General features: G+C 36.7%; 1 protein-coding gene across 3 annotated transcripts in view; it reads left to right on the top strand.

Moving 5' to 3' along the window:
- The window catches only part of MAGI2 (membrane associated guanylate kinase, WW and PDZ domain containing 2), a 575,799-nt gene that overhangs the window by 328,459 nt on the left and 224,114 nt on the right, over positions 1 to 23,226 (top strand). For all 3 annotated transcript variants that reach the window (XM_085298788.1, XM_085298783.1, XM_085298773.1), the window contains exons 5-6: positions 5,617 to 5,830; positions 14,720 to 14,799. In XM_085298788.1, the coding sequence (XP_085154914.1) occupies positions 5,617 to 5,830; positions 14,720 to 14,799 (294 nt within the window). The remainder of the gene's footprint in view (positions 1 to 5,616; positions 5,831 to 14,719; positions 14,800 to 23,226) is intronic.

The following is a 23,226-nucleotide window of genomic DNA, read 5'->3' as shown; positions in this document are numbered from 1 at the left end:
TAAYTGCGCACTGGAGCAGGTTGCCCAGATTGGTTCTGGAGTCTCCATCCTTGCAGATGTTCAAAAGTGTTTGGATAGGGTCCTGGGCAACCTGCTGTAGGTGACTCTGCTTGAGCAGGAGRGTTGGACTAGATGATCTCTATAGGTCCCTTCCAGCCTCAAGTGTTCTGTGATTCTGTGCAGGACTTGTGACAAATTACTCATTTAGATACAATCAAGAGCTGCAATATTTTTTTCTTCAGAGCTGCTAAAACCACTTCATAAGTAATATTTAATAATATTTCCTTTAATTTGTTCTCTACTGCTGTTGCTTAGGTCATCAGGGTTGATTCTTTTGGAAGAAAAGAATAATTTTTAAAATTTACTGCGTGAATCTGAAGCATTAAAATAACAAAGTGGCATGATTCTTTTATATGTTTAGATGGCAAATTTCAAGTGTTAGAATAAATAATAGAAACAGTTTAAAATGCAAGTGACGTGTTGGGTAAAGGCTCAAATTCTGGAGCTATCAAAACTTCCAATTATTCAAAAAAGAAAATTACCATATTGTCCAAGAGCAGTACAGAGAATATGTCATCTTAGAAAATTGCTGATATTGGAGTACTACACAGATCAATGTACAGTATTTAACAATAGTAGTATTTTTGATATGCATATTATCTTTTCCACAAAGTTAATTGTATTTCAGATACGCAGTAACTTGCTGTTGATTTGCTGTTACTTCTTCTGTCACTTTGCAGGGCAGTCACTGTTGAGATACTACACTAAATTGCTTTTGAAAACTCAAACATGTAATCTGTGCTCTGGTGAGACAGTACCTGTAAGCTATTTCATTTGATGTAAAGTCAATTGATTGGTTTTTTAGTGACAAATATATTTCTGGCCACGTATTATGGTACAGTTTTAGGATCTGTTTATATCAGATGTTATTTGAAGGCAAATATTTATGYTCTTGAAATGTATTACTGTATTTCAAACTTTATATTTAAGACACTATTAATTCTAACCATCACTCCTACTTTTTATCAAATCAAATACTGTATATGAATATTTATTAACACAATGAAAATCAGAAAGATGAATATCTACCTGAGATGGAGTAATTGAATGATAGATACATACAACAAAATATATAATATAAAATGATAGCATAGTGCTGCASTCCAAATAACTTGTAACTGGAATGGCTATTGTGTTAAATTAAATGGCATTGGGCAATTCTACCTTAATTGGTTGGGTTTTAGTCATCAGGATGGCTCCTCTATTATTACCAAAACAAGTTATTAAAACTAATGATCCGGGAATGAATAAGTCAGGAGATTGGCTTTAAAAAATTATATTTCTAAGTGGTTATATACATGTCAGATTCCTGTTTTCCCTCCATATTTTGATAGCAATCTAGCTGAGACAAGCTCAAGATATTTCTTCTAATCTTCAAGGCTCATGTTTTCACATTTTCTGTGTCACAATGATGGCTGGAATTTATTAATATATTTATTGAAAGTCAAGAGCTTGACCTCATCTAACCTGTTGAAAAAAAGATCTTGAGAAAGCTAATACATTTTAAAAATCTCATGTTAAAATATTGCCATACCTGTATACTATCAAACCAGTGCTTGATCATTAGCCATTGTGCATGATGCACCTATGCTACAAATTTAGTTATTCTTCTGCAGTCACATGTACCTTGTAGCCTCACATCTTGCCCTCGGTTTAGTCTTTACAGCAACATTTCTGCAGTAAAAATGTGCTCAAGACTCAGGATAGGCTCAGGAATATACCTGACAGACTTGTCAATGATACTTGAGACAGTTGAGAATTTCCTTTTGCTCTGCAGAAATAGCAAAAAAAAAAAAAAAAAAAAAAAAAAAAAAAAAAAAAAAAAAAAAAAAAAAAAAAAAAAAAAAAAAAAAAAAAAAGCTTACTACTGGCAATAACATCTTCCTATTCTCAGGGAACATGGAGACCATGTTGCTTTGCAAAAACCTTTTACATATTTAAAAATGTTTCCTCTGTCCTCAAGTTCTTTGATTTTACCATATTTCTGTTTGTTTTCGTGGCTGTCCTCTGAACTGTTTCCATTTTCCCCAGAAATGGAGTCCTTGAAACTGAGCACAGTATTTCTGCTGAAACCTTACTGTAGCTGWATATGGAAGGATATGTATTGCATAGGCTTACCTTTCCTACCTGTTATCATGTTTACTTTTTTTTTCCGCAAAATTCTACCTAGAGAGTTTTTCCGCATCCTGAATTTGTGCAGCTGGCTGTGGTGTTTTGCCTCAGCCATATGCCATGTACTTGGGAAAGCCAAGGAGATGGGAATTTGGAAGTATTAGATAAGGAGCAGGTGAATTCAGCTCCCCAAGATCCTGCTACTCCATTTTGCAATTCAGCTGAACAAAACTTTATTTTTTCCCACAGCCAGATCACACTCCCCGACAGTATGCAATACTAGTAATCACCCATAACTTGTGTATGACTTCCATTTAAACAGCACATGACCTCTGTATGGCTGCAGAGCTACAGAGTATCACCCTGGTCTAGATCTGGTCTACTTTTTTTTCCACATTATTCTAAAAGGCTGTATGCGTCACTGTCTGAAGTCTTTTTTTAACATCAAGATATGTCTACCATTTCTCCCCAAGTAACAACACCTGTTACCYTGTCATGAAAAGAAATAAGATTAGCTTGGCACAATTCCCTCTTAAGAAATTCTGACAATTACTTATCACCTTTGAAGAGCTTACATGTAGGTTGTTTGATTGCTGGTCCCACCATCCTTCTAGGAATTAAAAATAGATTGAAGGTTCTAGTGAAGTTACAATTCCTTACCCCTCTTCTACAAAAAGACATTATGGCCTAATTAAACAATTTATTTCAAAGGGAACTTTGGTGCCCAGAATTTAAGAATATGAAAGTATCAAAAAAACTAAATCCTAGATACTTTGTTTAAACCAGTACTGTTTATGTCCTTTCTAATCTTCTTTTTTCCAAGAAGTCTCAAAGGTTTAGTCACTACTAACCATGGTTCTGATTCATTAGTTCACTCAATACTCTAGGTTTCATTTCATCAGGCTCTGCCAACTGAAAATAGCTATTTATCTGAATTGTATCTGACCTGTTCTCTGCCCACTCTAATCTGAGTTCTTTACTCCTATTGCTGACATTAATTATGTTAGTCATTTAATCATAGGTAATCTTTTCAGTAGTGACTGAAGCAAAAAGAGCACTAAATGTCTTGTTTTTTATGCATCATGTATTATTAGCTTCCCTTCCTTCCCACATTGTGAAATCTGCTTTTGGTCTTCTTCTTATTACCAAGGTACTTACAGAAAGTTTTCTTGTTACTCCTAACGTTCCTGACAGTATCCCATTTTGTAGACTGGCTGTTCTTACAGGCACATGTTATTCTTCTGTGTTTATCCTTAGTACTTAGTTTTCATCTTTTATACAATTCTATATCAAGTAGCAGACCACTGAAAAGTCATAGTTTAATCAAAATGATCTCTGATTATACTTACCATCTATCTTTTTCATTAGGACAATTTGTGTTTACCCTCTTAGTATTGTGTATTTCATCTTTACCAGTTCTCCTGAACAACTTTTTCCTTGCCCTTGCTTGCCATAACATCAAACATCAAACTTATCAATTCTCTGAGTTTTTCAAAATCTGCTTTTCTGAAGTCCATTGATGCCAATTTTTTGTTGTTCTTTGATTTCCTAAGAATCACAAAACAGATCATTTCTCTCAAGATGTCTTCTACCTCCTACATGCATAGTTCTGTCCTCTGGATGCATCCCTTAGGTCTTTAAAAAATATGGTCATCTTCTTGAACTTCATTGTTTACTGAAAACAAGTAGACTACATTGTGGGCTTCTTTTAAAAGTATATTTTCTTCTTTCCTTTTTTTATGATTCTCCACAGACTTTCAATATGTCTGTCCATATAAGAGCCCATTTTGTTCTCATTTCTCCTCAGACATCTGATATTCATTGTCCATATCCTCGTGATTTATATTTGTTGATGAACTTATGGCATCAGCCTTCATATATATATAACTTAAAGCCATGCTCGCTAGGTCCGGATTCACCTCTTCTTATTTTAACCAGAAGCTGAGCATCTAGCTGAAGTAGGGCTGAAGTCACCTTAATTGACTTCACATATAGGGTCATTTCTGCCACTTGCCTAGTATCCAATTATAATTAGTRGAAATTTAATCAATGTATCCAGGCTGTGAATTTGTTTTTGTTGTGCTTTAGTTGCAGCCCTACATTTGGCCAAATATAGAGGACTACTTTTTCAATGAGATCAGCTTTCATTTAAATGCAGCAGAAAACAAGGATCCAGGGGCAGAGGATGAGCACTTCTATTGTCCACTGAAGCAATGGGTTTCTGCTTCATTTTTCAAGAAGTAGTTCCTAGATGGACCATATAATAAAGTACTGTTTACAAACTGTAAATATGCCTAGTAGATCAGTCGTCCAAATTTATTCACCTCTAAGGTGAAGAAATCTCTGTTTCTTTTCTAGTACAAGTTCTCTCAAGCATCCTGTTTCAGCTAGCACTAGTCAAGAAAAGATTGTGTGTTCTCTACTGTCACATTAGCTGTGTGCATGGAAGCCCTCCTAGGTAATCCTTCTTCATGCAGATGAGCATGTAGAATCCAGGAGTGGAGATAAGTATTCAACAGTGTAGATAAAAGAGCATTTAGACTCCTAGTATTGCACATTTGCTCCCTATTTAGCAGAGGTTTTTTTGAGGTACATTTGTGGTTTTGTCCTATGTTTTTGTTCCGGTGGCATTTTAATGGCTGTTGCTATGTTCTAATACACTTTTTAGCTAAGAATGCCTGGATTGGACTGTGGGAACTAGGAGCGGCAGAGATACTGCTGGAAACAAAAGGAAAACAACCAGATTTCTGACTTTATGGAAAGTAAAATCAGTAAAGATTGAAAGATAAAGATCAAGTAATTCAAAAGGCATAGGAAAGGAAGGTTCCTTCCGGAATGTGTTCTGGAACACAATGAGATGTACAGGAGGTAGTTGGCACTGGCTGTGGGAAACTAAGCCTCCTACAGATGACACTAGTAATGAAATCCCAATCACTTTATATACATTGCTATGAGTTGCAAGGTTGTCATCCTTTCTTTGCCATCTATAGATGTAAGAAAAGCAATGAGTGTATATGCTTTCTAAATTGAAAAGAATCTGTTTTCTGTAGCAGAATAGGAGGGTATTTACTTTGGGGAGATATAGTTTGAAAAGCTATGAAGCTATGAGACACAAGATGGTAGTATAGCTGAATATGAGGCCGCCTTCTACTCAGTGCTAACTGCTGGTCCGGAAAGACTCCTGAGCAGAATGATCCAGAATGCTTTGACTGTTTCTTAGCTCTTTATTAGTTTGTTGTTTTGTTTTATTTTTACTGTTTTATTTTCTGTTATTGTGATCCAGATAACATGCATCACTGAAGGGACCCCTTGTGCAAATCCAGCAGAATTTTTGTCTTCATTTCAAGGCTTGCAGTTCATAGCATATTGCTTAGAGACTGCACACACTAAATACTCCACCATTTACTTAGATATCCAAAAATTGCAATTTTTCTTCTCTTGTAGAATCCAGTGAACATGAAGAGAAGAGTACAGGTGTCTCAGGGGAGGTATCTTCCACTCAACCTTGTCCTGCACCAGGATATACTCAGCCTGAAGAAGCAAAGGAGGATATGGATGTAACAAAGCAGACAAAACCTGAAGAGAATGATGATTTGGGCCCATTGCCTGATAACTGGGAAATGGCTTATACAGAAAAAGGGGAAGTCTACTTTATTGAGTGAGTCTTATTTCTTCTCTTTTTATCAGACGTATCATTTTTAACTGGGTGAAGAATTGTTTTGTACAGTGGAGTGGAGCATTGCAGAAGGTAGTGATGAAGGTCCTCTTCACTAAAACAGCAGGAATGTTCTAGCTGTCAAGGCTGCTGAGAACTGGTAGCAACCCTACATTATTGACTTACGTTGAAGCATGCTGTTTTTCTAAGAGAGGTGACTGGACTGTGTAGTGTTTTGGTGGCAGCAATTAAAGTGGTTGTGTCTTCTATCAAAAGCAAAGCGTTTTGTGCTCTTCTGATGTTCACGGGAGATTTCCATGATCACTGGATACTTGTTTCCTTACGTAGGCTGAGAGGGAGGGGACTCAGCTTTTAGCCAATTTAAGAGAAGATAGAAGCATAAAGCTAGCTATTATGTACTATAGGGAGGCTATGTTATATTTAGAAATAATAAAAGAGATAACTGGACAATAAGGAGGATTAATTAAGCATAGAAGCTTTTTCCTCCTGGTAGTCTGCACATTCCTGTTGCTATTGTTCCTAATTAGCAAACTCGTTGAGTTAGTGGATATGAAAGTTCCTTCTTCTCTAAATGCAGTCACTAATACACATCACCAGAATAAGAACTGAGGAAATGACATTAGTGCATGTTCCATAACAAAGAGAAAGGAAAGCTCAAAAATCAGTACAACGCTACTTAGAGAGAAAGCCGTAGCATTTACATTTGCTTAAAGGAATTGTTGAATAAAGTATAAATAAGTGATAAAAAGAATAATGTTTATGCATATATTCTATCATGAACACTGGCATGCTTCTGGGGTATGCAGGACTTAAAAGAGCAGAAACTGTTGACACTTAAGTGTCTTTGCTGAAAAAGGCAAAAATATGCTTTTTCAAGAAAAAAAAAAATCATAGTAACTTTGCCCAACCAAGCAGACAAGAACTGAGATCACCACAGGGCTGGCTTAAACCTGTGTTTCCTTCTTAACCTTACTCCTCGCTCCCAAATTTAATTTTTCTGCACATACTGAGTGCTCTGACAGAGAACTGGCTGAATCATGTAGCACTTTTATTTTACTTGATGTAACAAAAACTGTATGACCTATGAGGTGCATTTGGTTTCGAGTATGTTTTTTTGGCAGTAACACATCAAGCTGTGATACTGGTAAGTACTACAGCAGGCAATTTAATCAAAAGTAAATACATATTTTGTTGTGAAATGTAGTGAATTCGAATAACTCCACTGCTCCACAGAGCAGCTATTGCACTCCTCAAATTCCTTTGATGTTACAGCTTGCTTCCTTCACTGCAAATGCTCTGGTTTACTGTAGTGGTTCTGACAGTACTCATGATTCACTTCCGCTAAATGAATGTTATGTAAAGCAGAGAAATCGGTCAGAGGTACAGAGTGGATAGAAAGAGTGTAACAATGTAACATATAATTCAAGAATTATATTCTTGAATAATCTAGTTGGAGAAAAGTGCAATTACGGATCTGTAAAGACAAAAGATAATTTACTAGATTCCCAGCAAAGTAACAACTCTTTGATTGCTTGAGTTTTCGCACTGTACAGTCCTCACAGGGTTAAGTTGGAATGTAATGCTGTCGGGATGCTGTTAAATTGCCTCTTTGTTTACAAGTCACTTTGGTTAATGGCATAAAGAGACTCCATTTGCTTTCGCAAAAAACGGAAAGATAAAAAGACAACAAAAACCTATTTGTCTAACAACATCTCCCTGAACAGTAGTAAAGATTGTACTAGATTATTAAATAATAGATCAAAACCAAACATATTTAAAATGTGCATCACAATGGGTGAAAAAAAGTCATACTAGGCAGCATCTTTTATTACTTTATTTGAGGATCTTGTAAATTGTGCGTTTAAATCCCAAGGACTTCAAGCAGTAAATATTCCTGAGTTCTAAGTTGTCACAGGTACAGCTAAAGGACATAGATTTCCTGACAGCATTGTCATACATTCACCTCAAACTAACCTTCAAAATTTGTAGGTGAGCTCATTTATCAACACTCCCATCAGGGGAGGTGTGGCAGGTTTACAGCGAAAGGAGCGACTTCGTAAGAAGAGGGATAACTGTAGACTGTGTTATTTTGTGTTAACTACTAATGGTACAGTTAGCATTTTCTAAAACACATTGGAAGGAATTTCCTCTGCCTCAAGGTCTAGCAATGACTCAGAGGATACCTCTTATGCTCTTTGGACCTCAGCCTGACATACAGTGTCAGGYACCTTTGGTTTATTTCTCCTGAGACCAGTTCCTTGCTTCATGACAAATTAATTTTGAACGGGGGGATGGTGGAACTGGAAAGAATTTGGGGGATGCTGAAGTTTTTCTTCTCTTCYAATGTTGTAAAGACTTTCTCAGTCTGTGCTAATGGTATATATTTCCTCACTCTCAATTACTGTTTTTATCTATACTGACATCTAAGTCACACTACCAGCTCAATTCCCATTGTCCTTCCTCAGTTTCTTATTTTTTGTCTTCCCCAAAAGATCTCTGCTGCTCTGCTCTGCAGAACTTCGCTTCAATCACCTTTCTTCTGAAGTTTGTAGTAGTAGTATAATTTTTGTGCTTCTTTGCATTTAATAAACTAGAAGATCACTTTGCTCACCTTGCTTCCCATCTAACATTAGATATTCTAGTATAAATCAGACTTTTGTGGTCAATGGAGAGAGAGAATCCAGAGGCTGATTTATCCTATCCTAAGAAAAGGGCAGAATTCAGTTGCCTAAATGCTGATGCTTCTGCTAGTAAAGATGCGCTAGGATATCCAAGGGTACATCTGCAGTAGCAGGTAAATTTAGAACATGAGTCCACTTCTGAGGGAAATCTGCTTGTCTCCACTCACCATCCTTTGTTTCACATCTCAGAGTACACGAACTGGATTCTTTTTAAATGAWACTAAAAAGCAAGTTGATCCTTAGGAATGCATTTAATAGACTCCAGCCCCTAATGGAGATTCAGTCCTGGGACAAGATTTGAGGTAAAATAATTTTAGATCTGTTCTAACCTAAATCATATCCATATCTACACTAGCAATACCTGGCTCTTCCTTCTGGAGTGGCAGCTGGAGGGTATTTAGGAGACTCTCGTGCCTAAAATGCTGCTAAGTGCATATGGTTAGGCCCTCAGTCCCACCATAAGATGGTAAAATAAATTATTCTGTATAGATGCCTCTCCCTTGAATACAGAGGAATCCTACACAACTAGTTGCATAATTTCTAGATGGCTGAAGTCAACTAGATGAAACCAATTCTTTGTGAACTAAGGCTGTTTTCCAGAACTGATGCTATCTAAAATCTAGCTTAGGCAAAATTTAACTGCCAAGTCAAAGAGAGTGACTTAAACAGCAGAAATTGCCCATGTCTAGGAGGCCTTAGGCATTTATATATTCCTCAGAAAATCTTATATATGCATTTGCCTCTCCTGTGAATACCTAGAGACACCACCAGTGTATTTGAGTTGAGTACGTAAGTGCTTATCTACTGCCCAAGGCCATCTGGAATTCACAGGCTAGGCATCCCCAAACCTGTGTCTCTTAAGGACAGTGTACTCCAGGCACACCTAACACAGACCGACAGCGGGAAGTTCAACACAAACTAACAGTCAYAGGTACTTTGATTCAAATCATAGCCAGAGGAGGTGTCCTTTTGTATCTGTTGTTGTATGTGTTTAAGAAGTTCGGGTTACAGCCAAAAAAAGGATGAATTGCAAAATTGCCATTTTGATGCTCTGGCTTTACTTTCACTGTCCTCCTACACGTAAATTACTTGAAATCATTATTGTGCTATCTGTGCAAATCTACAAATCTRGGGCATATGAAAAGGAGGGAGGAGTAAGCATTTTAAAAGTCAAGTGGCCTATAGTACACTTTATTTTTCATGTATCCTTTGCTCAAGGTATTATATTGAAGACCATCTTGAATGTAATGTATTCACAATAAAAACCCAAACAAACCCATATGTGCCCATTGTAATGCCTTTCACCCATTTTGTAATGCCTTTCACAATAACATGCAAATTACATACCTTGTAAGAGTTCCAATTTAGAATAGGTTTGCTGTGCTTTCAAAGGACATTAAGGTTATTACTGTTTCCATATTCCCTTCAAAAATGTTTCTGGAGATTGTCTGAGTTCTTTGTTAGTACAAGAAACTTTACTTGTTAAAGTGCTTTAAACTGACAGATTACTAACACAAATCCATCAAATAAAATCTTAAGGTAAATAATACGCTCTCTAACAAATAATTATGAAAGCAAGGTAATACACTCTTAAATAAGAAAGACCACACTCCCAGCATTTTTGGATTCTTAAAGGTGTTGATGAGTATCTAGTCAGATTTTCAGAAAGGCTCTGGTTCCTCAGTCCAATGGTGATAACGGAGAATTGGGACATTAACAGTTTCTGCAAGGTCTCAAATGCAGAACTAGAAAGAGAAGCTGCAGAATGGGCAGTTGAGTTKTACTCTCTAGGAAGTATTCTGAATTTTCTTTCATTCTATTTAAACCAGATGAAAAATGTGTTCATAGATGTTCAGAATTGTGTATAATTAATACTAGAGAACACTGATTATAGTATGTGATTTCTGCTGGGTGCAAATACTTGGTAACACTGATTTAAGTTACCTCTGCAATAATCATTTTAGTGACTTTTGGCTGCAATATTAAGCTCAGTTGCTCTGCTGGGCAACTTTATTTTGTGTTTTAGACATTATTTTGCAAATTTACAATATACTTAAAGCCTATAGACTTTAAACTAGGACCTTACTCGTGATTTTAAGATGGAATTTAAGGCCTGCTTGGTTGGTTTGTCAGCATCTGCTTTTTAGCTCAGACTTCCTAGCTAGCAATCAAAATTGGAGAAATTGTGTAAGGATAGATGGTCTAAACCTGTCCTTTAGTGATGAAGTATGGTTATTGCTGAGTAATGAAACAGTAGCCAGCAGAAAATGCTAGTGGAGCTACAGCTGCATTTCTCACAGAACACTCTTATTGCATCACTTCACTCCCATTCATTCAGTGGCAACCGCTCTGCCTGCCTGTTTGTGCAGTTATTCCACAACTGCCTCTGCAATTCATTCATAACTTATCTGTAAATTCCCAGCCCCTGTTTCTTTCTGGTCTGTCGATGAGACATCCCCAAATAGCCACACATGATTAAACATAGCCATAAAGCAGGCAGGTTATACACTGTACATTTTACAGCGTCTTTTATGAGTGAAAAGTTTTAACGTGAAGAACTCATGCAGCATATATGCATTAATGTTACTTTTGCCATTTGTATTAATTTGGTCATTTTATGGTCCTCTCTATCTTCTTTCCCATTGCTAAACTTATCTATCAAGTCTTCTTTGGAATTAGATTAAAAACTGTTTAGAGCTAAATTGTTTCCCTTTAGCTTTTACAGATTCTAGTCTAATGTACAACTGGAAGGTGACTACGCAGAGCACTGAAACTCAGGAGAACTGGTGCTTTTTCTGAGATGCACCCTCAGCCAGCCCTGGGACATTCAGCAGGCCGGCACCGCTGCACTTTTGTTCTTCCTCTCAGCCTGTTCTATTTGCATGAGGAATAAGCTGCGTCTTCTTTCTATATTTCTAAATTGGCTAGCCCCAGTTCCAGTCATTGCTGAAAAATAGGTACCAGGATGTTATCCTGAATCCATATACATTAAGAGAGCAGAGTTTATAGGAAGAGCAGCATCTCTCCAAAACCCACAACTTGAAAGCTGCCACAAGGGAGGCTGGAAGAGTTCTCTGSCACATTCATGCTACTCAGAACAGAGGTAGAAATGCGTACCAAACTACAACACTATAATGCAGGGCAGCTTATTTCCCTCTTTTCCTGAGAGCAGCACAACGGTAGTCATGTCTGTCATTGTAGGAGTGTTTGTATGTGGTGTACCTGGTTGCTAAGACAATGCAAAGAACAAGAACTATATAGTAGTACGGGGACACTCACAGTAATATAGAAAAGTTGGAGGACAGGTAGGATTGTTTCTGCTTTCTTTTGGATARGATCAGCCTTCTCAGCAGGTAAAGGATTTATACCCTGTGCTGAAGCACTTGTGTAGAAGAAGTTAAAGTCCCACTGCAGGAGATACCATAGCCGTTTTTTACACGTGATAAAGTGGAGAGGCAAGGCAGGGGAGMAGACATGGAGAAAGATCAGGAGGATATGGATGGTTTTAGAAAGATATTTTGCTCAATCAGTTATCTGCTATTGATAAAAGTTCTTGTGGAGGAATCTTGCTTCTACGAAGTAGCTGAAGAGGTTTAAGAGTCGGTAACTAGCTAGAGGAATAAAAGAAGAGGAAAGCAGGTGCCATAAGAGTAGATTTACATGAGATACTATCTTCACTCTCTGACGTTTTGCTGCAGACTGGAGGATGATTCTCCTGTTGGAAAAGCTCTTAACTTTTTTATTTGTTTATGGCTTTATTTAGAGTGGCCACAGTGCACAAAATTAGAAGATATCAGTCCTACTGCCTTTATGAAAGACACATTTATGCTGGAGGGAAATGTAACTGTTACTTGTTGTTTCTCTTGATTTGAACAAGAGCCTTGAAGGACACAATCCAACTAATACACGTTTTAACCGTCACACTGAATTAGGCTGATTTTCAGCTTGTCACCTGCCTTTGTAGAAGCCTGAAAACTCATTTCAGGCCTACTCTGGAAATGTTGCCATAGGGCAAATTTCAGGACTTGTGAATTGGTCTGTTCTGCTGTTGCGTTGTCTTGTGAGAAGAAGATCAGCCAACGAGACTGTGACAGAGTTGGCTTCTGCTTCTGGCYGTGTCCCTGGCTTTGTCTGATGATTGTGGACAGGCACTTGGTGATTCTATGTCTCAGTTCTCCCATCTTTAAAGCAGGGATGATGATTCTTATTTGCTTTGTAAAATGCTTTGAAACCCATTGTGTATCAGAGCAAGCATTATTAATAGTGGTAGTAGTAGCTTTTAAAGCCATAGGAAACTATCTGTGGATCTGACTTATTCCTGGCATCTAGTGAGTGTCCCTMAAATTATTTGGAATTAGTAGCAGGAGATGATAGCAATTATACAAGACATGTCCATATTACAGTCAGAGATGTGGTTGCAGCTTGCACAGATGTGCCCAAGGTAGCTTTAATCTCTGACACTGCTAAACGGATACCCATGGTAGTGTGGAGCTCAGTGTGCGCTGCAAGCAGCACCCAAGTAGCTCAGTATATGCTCGAATGATTAGCCCACGCTGAGCTCCATGCTGCTGCAATGACATTGTTGCCAGGATCTCAGCTAGTTAATTTAAAGCTAGYTCAAGTATGTCTGCACAAGCTGCAGTTRAGCTGTGACTGCAGTATAAAAATACACCCTACAGGAGACCACAGGCAGCAGAATCTTCAGAGAAAGYGTCTTAGTTACATTTGCAATCAAGCACAGGCTTAAGGCAGCGTTTCAAATTTACCTTACCTTTAGCTTATCATTCTTCATGCTCTGCAAATATAACCACCCTCTTAAAGTAGGTGAAGGTTTAATTTATCCTCTCTACCTATCATGAATGGTGTTTTACAGTAGAATATGCTTAAAATGGGAATTTAAATGGAATTTACATTTTTCATTTTATTTACCACTTTATCAATACCTAATTCATATCTGCCCTTTTTCCATCCCAAAGTATGCATGAAAGCTCTAATGTTGTGACAGTAATGCTGCGAAGTAGCTTGTATCACTCACATTTCAGAGTCGGAGAAATCAAGGCAGAGAGGAAGTTAGCTACCAAGGAYTAAATCAAGGTGGGAGAAGGACCTGGCTTTGTGAATTTCTTCATCCCTAGTGGAACTTCATCTCTGTTTTCATATACCTTACACTAAAGGCTATAACAGAGGTCTAAAGCACACTTTAAAATGACACAGCAAATTAATAATAATCTAAATAATTCAGTACTGTATAAATTGTAAGGAATGAGTGTTCTCTTAGGATGTAGCAGATAAATAAAACATGGGCTAGAATGGGCTGTGAATGGTGGTATTGTAAGAAAGGCATCTCAAAAAATAAGGAGTAAGGATAGCATCCTCTTCTATTGTATAGTCTTCCTTTTTTAAYATGTTTAATAAAATGGCTCCAAATGCAAAAGCTTATGAGAAAGGTAAACATTGAAAAAGTCTGTTTTTAAGTCTCATTAGCTGTTCTAAGTACCAGTTCATTCAGGAAAATATTCTCCTAGAAAACAGTTTGTACTAGTTCAAAGCTATTTCATGGCTGATTCCTCAAACATCTATTCTGAGTATAGAAATAAGCCACATGATTCATTCAGCTTCTGCAATATCTATTTTATCTTGATAGAAGAATTATATATGGAATAGATAAAGGTTTGTTAAACAAAGTGTCATTAATCACTCTGCCCGGAAATGTAGACTTTGCAGGAGCATGCTGTAATTTGCATCACTTTTTAATGCCTTGCCAGTGCTGCTGATAAGAAATAACAAACCTGTATTTATGAAAAGGACAGGTTTAAGATGAAAATAATTCTATACGAAAACTGTGAGAATGGTACAGAATCCTGTCGCCTGCTCTCGTTCAACGGGAGAACACTGTATTTGTAATAAATTCCTTTTGCTCTGGATGAGTTCTGCATTTTCAATGAGGTTAACTTGGCAACATTCTAGTTGATTTTAATAAAAATAGCTGCTTTGAGGACAGGGAGCTGAGGTTGCCAAATTTACAGCTGCCTTGCACAATTACTCTTACACCTCCTTCAGGGCTACTTAGAACCAGTAAGCAAATTAAGTGTATCGATTGCAATTTTGTTGGACTAACCCTTTTTTCTTAAGGAATAAACTTGATTCCTTTCAGTATGTGTCTGCTCAGAGTGATCTCTTTTCTTTTCAGCCATAACACAAAGACAACATCATGGCTGGATCCACGACTTGCGAAAAAGGCTAAACCTCCAGAAGAGTGCAAAGAAAATGGTACGTTATTAAGTTTTCGTTGCTGCTCAGAAGGGATTTGTCTTTGTGTGTGTGTGTGTGTGTGTCAGTTCTTACAGAAATAAGGCTTTCGGGGGAATGATGAAAGGTGTTTAATTGCTGCTTTGGTTAGAAGCCATAAGTGATACCAGTTCTCAGTGTGCCATGTGTTTCTGCTTTTTATTCTGCTTTCTGATGCTATCCAAAGCGGAGGATCACAAGTGCGTTTTCTGCCTGTTGTGTTTGTGGCTCCTGGACTGACCCTCTCCCTCATCTCCTACAGAGAACTTTGGTCTGCAGGACAGAATCCCTTTGCAGATTCTGAGCTTTTAATCTACAGGCGATTCAATGCATAAGGGAAACTAGCAGCACCGTGGGAATATGAATATTGTTTGATTTGTATTTAAAGGTACAGTGCTATGCTATTTAGTAGCCAATTTAAACAAAACAGCGTCTGATAAAACAGGGTGTGGGAGGGAGAAAATAGATCACTGTGGCCAGAGTTCAAGACCAGATCTGCGGGGGGACTGCGTTGTTAATGCTTTAAAAATGGAAATGTAAATAGTGTTGAAAATGCATAAGGGAATTGTAGTTGTTATGCAGGAGACGTGAGTGAATATAGATCTCATCAAACTGTCTTATATACACTCATTATGATTTTCGTATTTTCTCTAGTAAAGTTCCAATAATCAAAATCAGTTTGTAAAATCACATCGACGATGTGTTGTAAAAAATCTTTCCCTGAGGAGGTTTATTTAATTGTTTTATAGCTCAGTGTTCGTTCAGTTAGCCAGTTAAGAACTAATGATTTGTAAGGATTGCTACTTGTTTTATTATTGTGTGATATAAGGGATTAAATGCATGCATTAATTCAAAGCATTTTAAAACATTTTAAATGTATTAGTAGACTTCATGCAGTGCATCTGATTTATTTTAAAACTTCCAAAATGCATGATATTGGTTAATGTAAATATTATCAACAGAAAGAGAGCTCAGTGCCATTTTGGGCTGATAAAGGAGGTCACTGAGGAGTTTCTAGGTATATAAACTGTAGAAACAGTGGTTTGATATGGAACATTCCTGTTTTTAGTAAACGGCTTCATTTGTAAAGACTCCGGTATTCCAAGAATCCCTTCCTTATTTCAGCAGTAATTCTGACGTTCTCTTCTGACATCAGAAAATTCATGTCTAAATGGTTTTGTGATGTTTATTCCAGCACTGACGACACTAGCTCCCAGAGTAAATTCTACAATGAGTACAACAGAAGTATTACTGACACAAAACAAGGGCACAGGAGTTTTSCATTATAAATCTCATATTACTTACATGGAGCTGTATCTTTGCTTGCTCCCTAAGGCATACTAGTGAAAAAAGGAAAGGAAGAAAATCCCCCAAAATCTATCAAGCAACACATCACATCACACACTTATGTGAAGTTAATGTGGGTTGCTTTTTTTTTCTGTTAACAGTTGTATCCGGAGATCACAGCAAATACTGAAATATTTTTAAAAATACAGAAAAACTTAAATAATTTTGAACAAAGATGAGTGTGTTAACAAAGTAGTATTAATATGAAGTTACTTATCTACTGGATTATAGAATGACTATTGTATGCTATATCATACTGTTCTTTTAAGAGTTGCTTAGCTCATTAATGCAAAGCACTTGAAGTGAAGCATAAAAGACTTTAGAGAGAGCTCTTTTCTTCTTAAAAAGATTGTTGTTGTAACATTGTGTCTTCCTAAGGTTCTTTAAAAATTTCTGTTTTTTTTTTCTCTTTTAAAAATTCAATACATGTAAAGGCTCCTCAAAATGGCTAATTAGCCTCAATAGGTCAGTACAGCAAGCTATTGTGGCCCAGCTTATAGCTCTGGAAATAGCTATAAATAGCTCTGAGTTTGTTATAAAACACAGAGATTTGGAATTTTCTTTTAGATTTAATGTATTAATTTCACACCCATTTCATATATGGCTTGGTAGATGTTTTTATTGCAAAGATCTTTTCTGTTATACTTTCTGATTCATTATGGCACATTTTTCCTTAGAGATTAAAAAAAAAATTAGAAAGTCATCAGTGCTTAGATAGGAAATGATGCTTACCTTGCTATCTGTATATTTTGTGCTTTTCATTAACATTCATTTTTTAACATTTGAAATTTTTACTGATTCACTGAGGTGTATTACAATGTCCTTACCATCTATCAGCTTCTGCAATCAGTTTTTCATTTTGAACTACCAAATTTTCACGTTTTCCTTCCAGTGCAAGTCCTGCCAAATTCTCCTCCTTCATTGCCACCAGCCAAAGCGGCACCAGCACGCAGTTACCACCGGACAACGTCCGAGCAGCGTTCKGGGCTAGCAGTATTGAGGGCCTCTTCCACAGGCAGTTCGGCTCTTTCGCTTTCAGCTCTTAAGTGCTCCTTTGCCAAATACCAGTTCTCCATTTTCCTTGGTTTCTGTATCTACAAATCCCAGTGCTTGCAAGCGTTCTTTGCTCCATGCYGTGGACGCTTTCTCCTTTCCTTTAATGACAACCCCCTTCAAGCCCCATTYGCAGGTTAGGAAGTTTCAAGGGCTGATTTTTATTTCTGTCTCTGTCATGGACCTGCTGTGTGACTTTCAACAAATTACTTTGACTTTCTGTCTGTCAGATCTACTTAGATTGTAGTTCTTTGAAGAAAAAACTACCTTACTGTCTGTTTTTATGGTGCTTATCTCAGTTTCATAATAATAATAAGCAGAAATAGCTGGCAAATCTTCAATAAGAACTAGAATTTTTTAAACAGTTCAAGAAAATCTTGACTTTATTATAAATACTGTGGTTTTCTCTCTTAAAAATATGAATAAAACATTTGGCTTAGTCTGAATTGGAATACTTTTAAATGTTTCATAAAAATGTAGTTTTCACTTCAAAAATGATTACCCAGTTTTATCTGTAGGGCAATGCCCTACAAAAGTTATAGTTCTGCCCCCTCTATTTCTGCGTGAAAACTTCCCTGATTGCTATAGGAACATTTACTATAATGTTCCTATTACGTAGCAGATTTGTGGGGTTTGTGTGGTTGCAAGTATATTTTGCAAGTGATATGCTAACAGAGCCCCAGAKTATGGGAAAAAATTACTAATTACATAAGGCAATAGAAAAATGTAGTTTAATATTGAAAGCAGTTCAGTCTAAATGAAATTAAATATCTCAGTTTGAGGAAGTTCCTTTTTTGATTTAAAAAAAACAGTAATGAAATTTTTTGATCTCTTGAATCCATTTTAGAATTTCCATTCTGGAGGAAAATGAATATTTACTTCTTCATCTGATTTTAGGATTAAACAGCTGTTGAAATATTGACGTTTCCTGGGATCAGAAATGTCAAATTTCACTTACCTCATTACTAATCTATCCTAATCGGTAGTCTGCATCACTAGTCTTCATCACTCTTAACTTCCCTTTATTTTCGAATGTCAATCTCATTTTTCCTATGTTGTAGTTTTCAAGTACAAGTATGCTCAAAAAGCATTAATAAATCTTTGATTTTGCTTAGCATTCATCTATCTTTCCATCCTCTATACCCACCAACTTGATTGCCAAATATAGGTGTCAATCCAGGGTGAAATGAGTTGCCTTTAGACTTCATTGACCATGCGTACCAGGTCCACTTTGACAGTAAGCAAGGCATAGCTATCTGGTTCACAGTAAACACCGGGACACAGACTATTTAGCATAGACTACTACATGCAGTGATGAATCTTGAATTGAACCCCACCTCACTGTCTTTTCTCCTTACTCCTGTTGTCACAGGCAGTATCTTTGGCTGAGCTCGCTGACAAAGACGGCTTCGGCTGTCATCTTCGTGCCAGCGACGCACACCTACTCTTTTCATCTTTCTCTCCTGGATGAGCCACTTGTTTCATTCTGTGTCTGACATCTCCCAATGAACMGTCTTCAGTCCTCCATGTTTCCCTAATTCTCTTTCATTATTAACARTACTTCCAACCTCCATGTACCTTTGGCCTGCCAATTCAGGGCATTTGTTATTTCTCCCTTTTCCACTTCATCTAGCCAGCAGAGTTCTCTCTCCACCCTTTGCATGGTACTGCATGATTCTCATGAATTGAGGATTTTCTTCCCTTTCGTTCTTTGAAACTGCTATCATCATCTTGCGCCATCCTCTCTCTGAACATCTCAATTTCTTAGAAAAGGAAAGCTACAGATTTATTGCTGTAACTGAAATTTTGAACATATACATATATAGAAATAAATCAATAGTATGATCCTTGCTAATAAAGCTCAGAACACAAATGTTAAATTCAGAATCATATGGGTGATTACTGATTAGGTTATCTGTAACCTTAAGGATATAAGTATCTTGGGAAAACAATAATCTTTCATAATGGTGAATAGGCTCAATTTTCTTATTATATGCTTAAACTTCATGTAGTGCATTTTTWGCTGGACATGTCTCCTGTGAGACATAGGAGCACCTTTATTCATTTTATGTTCAGTTTGGAAATCTGTATTAAATGGTTCTGGCCTTATGAGTACATTAGCATTTTAAACCTCTTAATGCTGGAAAATGAGTCTTTATCAAAATTTCAGCAGTTAACTTAAAAACCCTCTTCACATTCCTGGCGTAAGCCTTCACCATTTTTGCAATGCCCCATTTTAATACTAGAAATGACTGAAGTTCAGCAACTGGTCTGCAGTCACGATTCTTCTTATTTCCAGCAGATGTTCCTTCTCCTTTAATTATGTAACCCTGGTAAAAAGCAGTAAGTTCCAGTAAGTTTATATAGACACTTTTACATTTCCACAAATGCAAACAGGAATCCAAACCAAGTATTTTCTCGAACATCACCAGACTTCATTTAAAGCAATAGCTTTAAATAATATCATTAAGCTGTTTGACAGTTAGCACAAAAGAAATAAAATCTAGGACTGTCTTTCTAATTTTACTTATATTTAATACATTTTGAATTTCTTGTCAAGAGTTCCAAACCAATTAATGAACTGTTTCATTAATCTATTTTAACTTCAGGTGTCAGTGAATAAATCCTATACAAAAGGTGCCTGTAGATTTATGTTGTAATATTACATCATAAAATCATAATCATACATAGTCATAATCATAAATGCACATATCATAAATACATAAYTAAAATAACATACATAATTAAAACAACAATACGTAAATACATATAATCATAAAATGTATTCAACCTGTGGTACTGCTTTAAAAACCAAAATTGATAAAGTCTTCGTTTAAAATGTAGTATTCTTTTTCATATTTGCTTTCATATCCTTCTCTTCTCCCTTTGAGATGATTATTTATATGGAATAAAAATAAATAATGAAGTTAAAGAATAAATATTTGGCATTAGCAATGCATGTTGAGCATTTTTAAAATCTCACTTTTTTTATTTGGAACKGTTTTGTTTTAAAAAGAAAGAGTTTTCCTTTTCATTTGTAAAGATTTTGTAAGTAAATGTATAAAACCAGAGTAATAGATGGTCCCCAACCTGGAGTGTTTAGTTTCCTGTTTTAATTCATGCTGAATACCTATCAAATATTTTTATTTCAAGAAAAGTAAATGTGACACAAACAGCTTTATCATTTTTCAGCACTTTTAACCATATCTATCCTTTTTATTTCTGATTTACAATTTTTTTTGATCATTTCTGTCAAGATTGAACTCTAGAATATTTATCTGTACACACTTGCTTTCCTSTAGTGAATACATCCTGCTATATAGTTAAAAGTATACGTAAGCTTATTCAAAATTGCAACTTAATCACAAATATCATAAATAATTTGTCATTGTTTACCTGATTCTTCACTGTTTGTACTAAAATATGCATATCATCTCTTCCCATTTTCGTTTTAGAGATGTATTTGGGCAGACAGGCCTGATAAACTGGTTTTATGGCTGAAGCCTTGCTTCTAGAACTCCTAATACATATTTTCACTGGAAACCACGTAGTGCGCTTTTATGATATATGGGTGTTGTTTACGTGTGGCARTGCCCGTTAGTGACAATTTGTAACAGACAACGACTAGTCTGCAAATCATTTTCATTTGGCTCAAGTGACAGTAGCCCTAAGTTCGAAACTGCATCTTTTGCAGCRTATGGCACAAAGGGTTGGGGGCTTTTTTTTGGTTGAATGGACTGATTCTCTATCAGAGATTTACACAGGTCTGTCCRTATTTTATTGTAAAGAATGCATTATTTGGATAAATCTTCCTTTTAAACTAACTTTCTGATGCAGCAGCCTCCTGGYTGGAGGGAGACCAAAGGAGGAAGAGCGCCGAGAGTTGGGTGGAGCAGTGCTGTCTATGGGTAGAGGAGGACATGACAGGAGGAGGAAGTGCTCCGCACTGCAGAGTGGACAAAGTATTACCAGGCCATCTTGCAACTCCAAATCAAGCCCTTGTTCCTATTGAATGAATGAATCCCAGTATGAACTGGGAGAGAAGGCTATCTTTTGTGCTTTGTTTAGAGCTGTGTGACCCTGAACACTGTGTCTCTTAAATGGAATTCTGCTCATTGCTTCTCACATTTTTTTTCTCTCTGTGCCTTGTAAAAGGCTGCCTTTTTCAGTTGGTTCTGCARACTTCCCTGCAGACCCTCTGGTACTTTCCATCAGGAAGCTTGAGCAGCTTGCATGCAGGGGCATGACTTGTGTTCATCGGCTCGTGCTGGCTAGACAGGTACCTGCTGAGCTCATGGTATAACCTTCCCTGCTGCAGGAGCACCTATATGGCATCTTCCCCTTCACAGTTGCTAATTTTCAAAAAACATATAAGAATTTATTTATCTTTGAGACCTCATTGTCTCAGCTAAATTTAGTTAAAAAACAGCAATAGATTCAGACTTACAAGGGAAATGGTAAACAGATGCTATGAACCCATAAAGTTCATTTCTCCAGGAAACCAAAGTAAAAAGAGATATCAGTTTTGTAAAAATAGTTTTTACTTGATCCAAATAATAACTGTTAAAATTGTACAAGTCAGGATTTATAAGTGGTAGTTACATTATATGTTAAATGGTACCATTTGCTCCAGTGTAGTCAAGGATCTACCAGCATTACTATTTTAATCCCTATTTACAGGGAATTATATTAGCTATCAGAAGTATGTTGAGGAGACTTTCGTTTTTACACCTTGTACTAACATAACTTAAAATTTTTCTTCAAACACTGCAAGATTTTTGGCTATTAAATAGGTCACAGTATAAAATAATGCTTTTCTATGACATAAGACATGACTTACGACTGTAGAAAGAGACCTCAACTTATCTTATTAGCAGTTCATATATATGTTTTTGAGGCATGCTATCTTGGAAAATTTTAGCATTCATGTTAATTTATGACATATGACTAAGCCACAGATGTCATACTATAATTTTCAGCCAGTAGTCTATGGCAGCCATGCAATTCACAAAAAGTTGATGTTATGTCCAGCATGGTATCATCTTTTGTTATTGCCATTGGCTACAGTAGATAAAAAACATCTTCCACACGAAAAGAATTTTCCGTCCATCCATCTGTCTGACTGTCTCACTTGAAATTTCAGAAATATTTAATGTTCATTTAACTCTTCTTCACTGAAGCCATTTGAAAATTGAAGTCTAAATGGTAGCTAATATTTTCCATGAAAAAAGAAATGTCCTGTGTTCAGCATGAACATATTAAATGATTGCAAATGGGACAAAAAGCACAATGCACAGTCATGATGGATGAGAAATGGCCAAGGAGGTATTCTCTGTATGAAAGAAAAAGCAAGGAATTTCCCATCAAAGATGATGTGGGCACCTACAAGCTACTTGCTGTAACATCTCATATGTGGTGACCAAGTCCCTGAAACAGTATCCAGATCCCCTGTTGAAATATATTTGTGTCTAGGGAGTCAAATAGAGAATGACGAGCTGGAAAGGCTTTGCCCTGAAGAGGGAGAGAACTAAACACAGAAAAAAGCAAATGTTAATCACAAGCTTGCGTCTAAAATCCTGATCGTCTCCAGATTTTAGTGAAATATTCAAGGTTCTGAAGTATCACCTCCTCCTGTTTAAGAGTCAGAGCCTGGCATCCTCTGCATCTCTTGAAGATGGGATTGATACGATTTTCTCAAAAAAATGAGCATTGATCTTTTATTTTAAAACATACTAATTTTGTGCATTATAGCCTAGGACAGAGGCTATCCAGTGTGAAAAATACGCCTCTGCCTGAGGGGGTGCAGAATATAATGTCACATTAATCAATCCAGAGAGAAAGTATGAGAGAAACATAGAGCACAACCTTATCCCTAAACATTTAAAACCATCTCCTCTGGGATGGCTTGAGTTGCCGTGCCAAGGGCTGCTTCTTTGTCCAAGGGCAAGCAAGCAATGCTTGCAGAGTTCAACTGAGAGTGCCAGGCACATATCAGTAATTTTACTGCAA

The sequence above is a fragment of the Rhea americana genome, unplaced genomic scaffold (assembly GCF_003343005.1).
Source record: "Rhea americana isolate MKP2758 unplaced genomic scaffold, rheAme1 scaffold_1, whole genome shotgun sequence".
Classification (NCBI taxonomy): Eukaryota; Metazoa; Chordata; class Aves; order Rheiformes; family Rheidae; genus Rhea; species Rhea americana.
The sequence above is the reverse complement of the archived record's forward strand: the minus strand, read 5'-3'. Positions and strand labels throughout refer to the sequence as shown.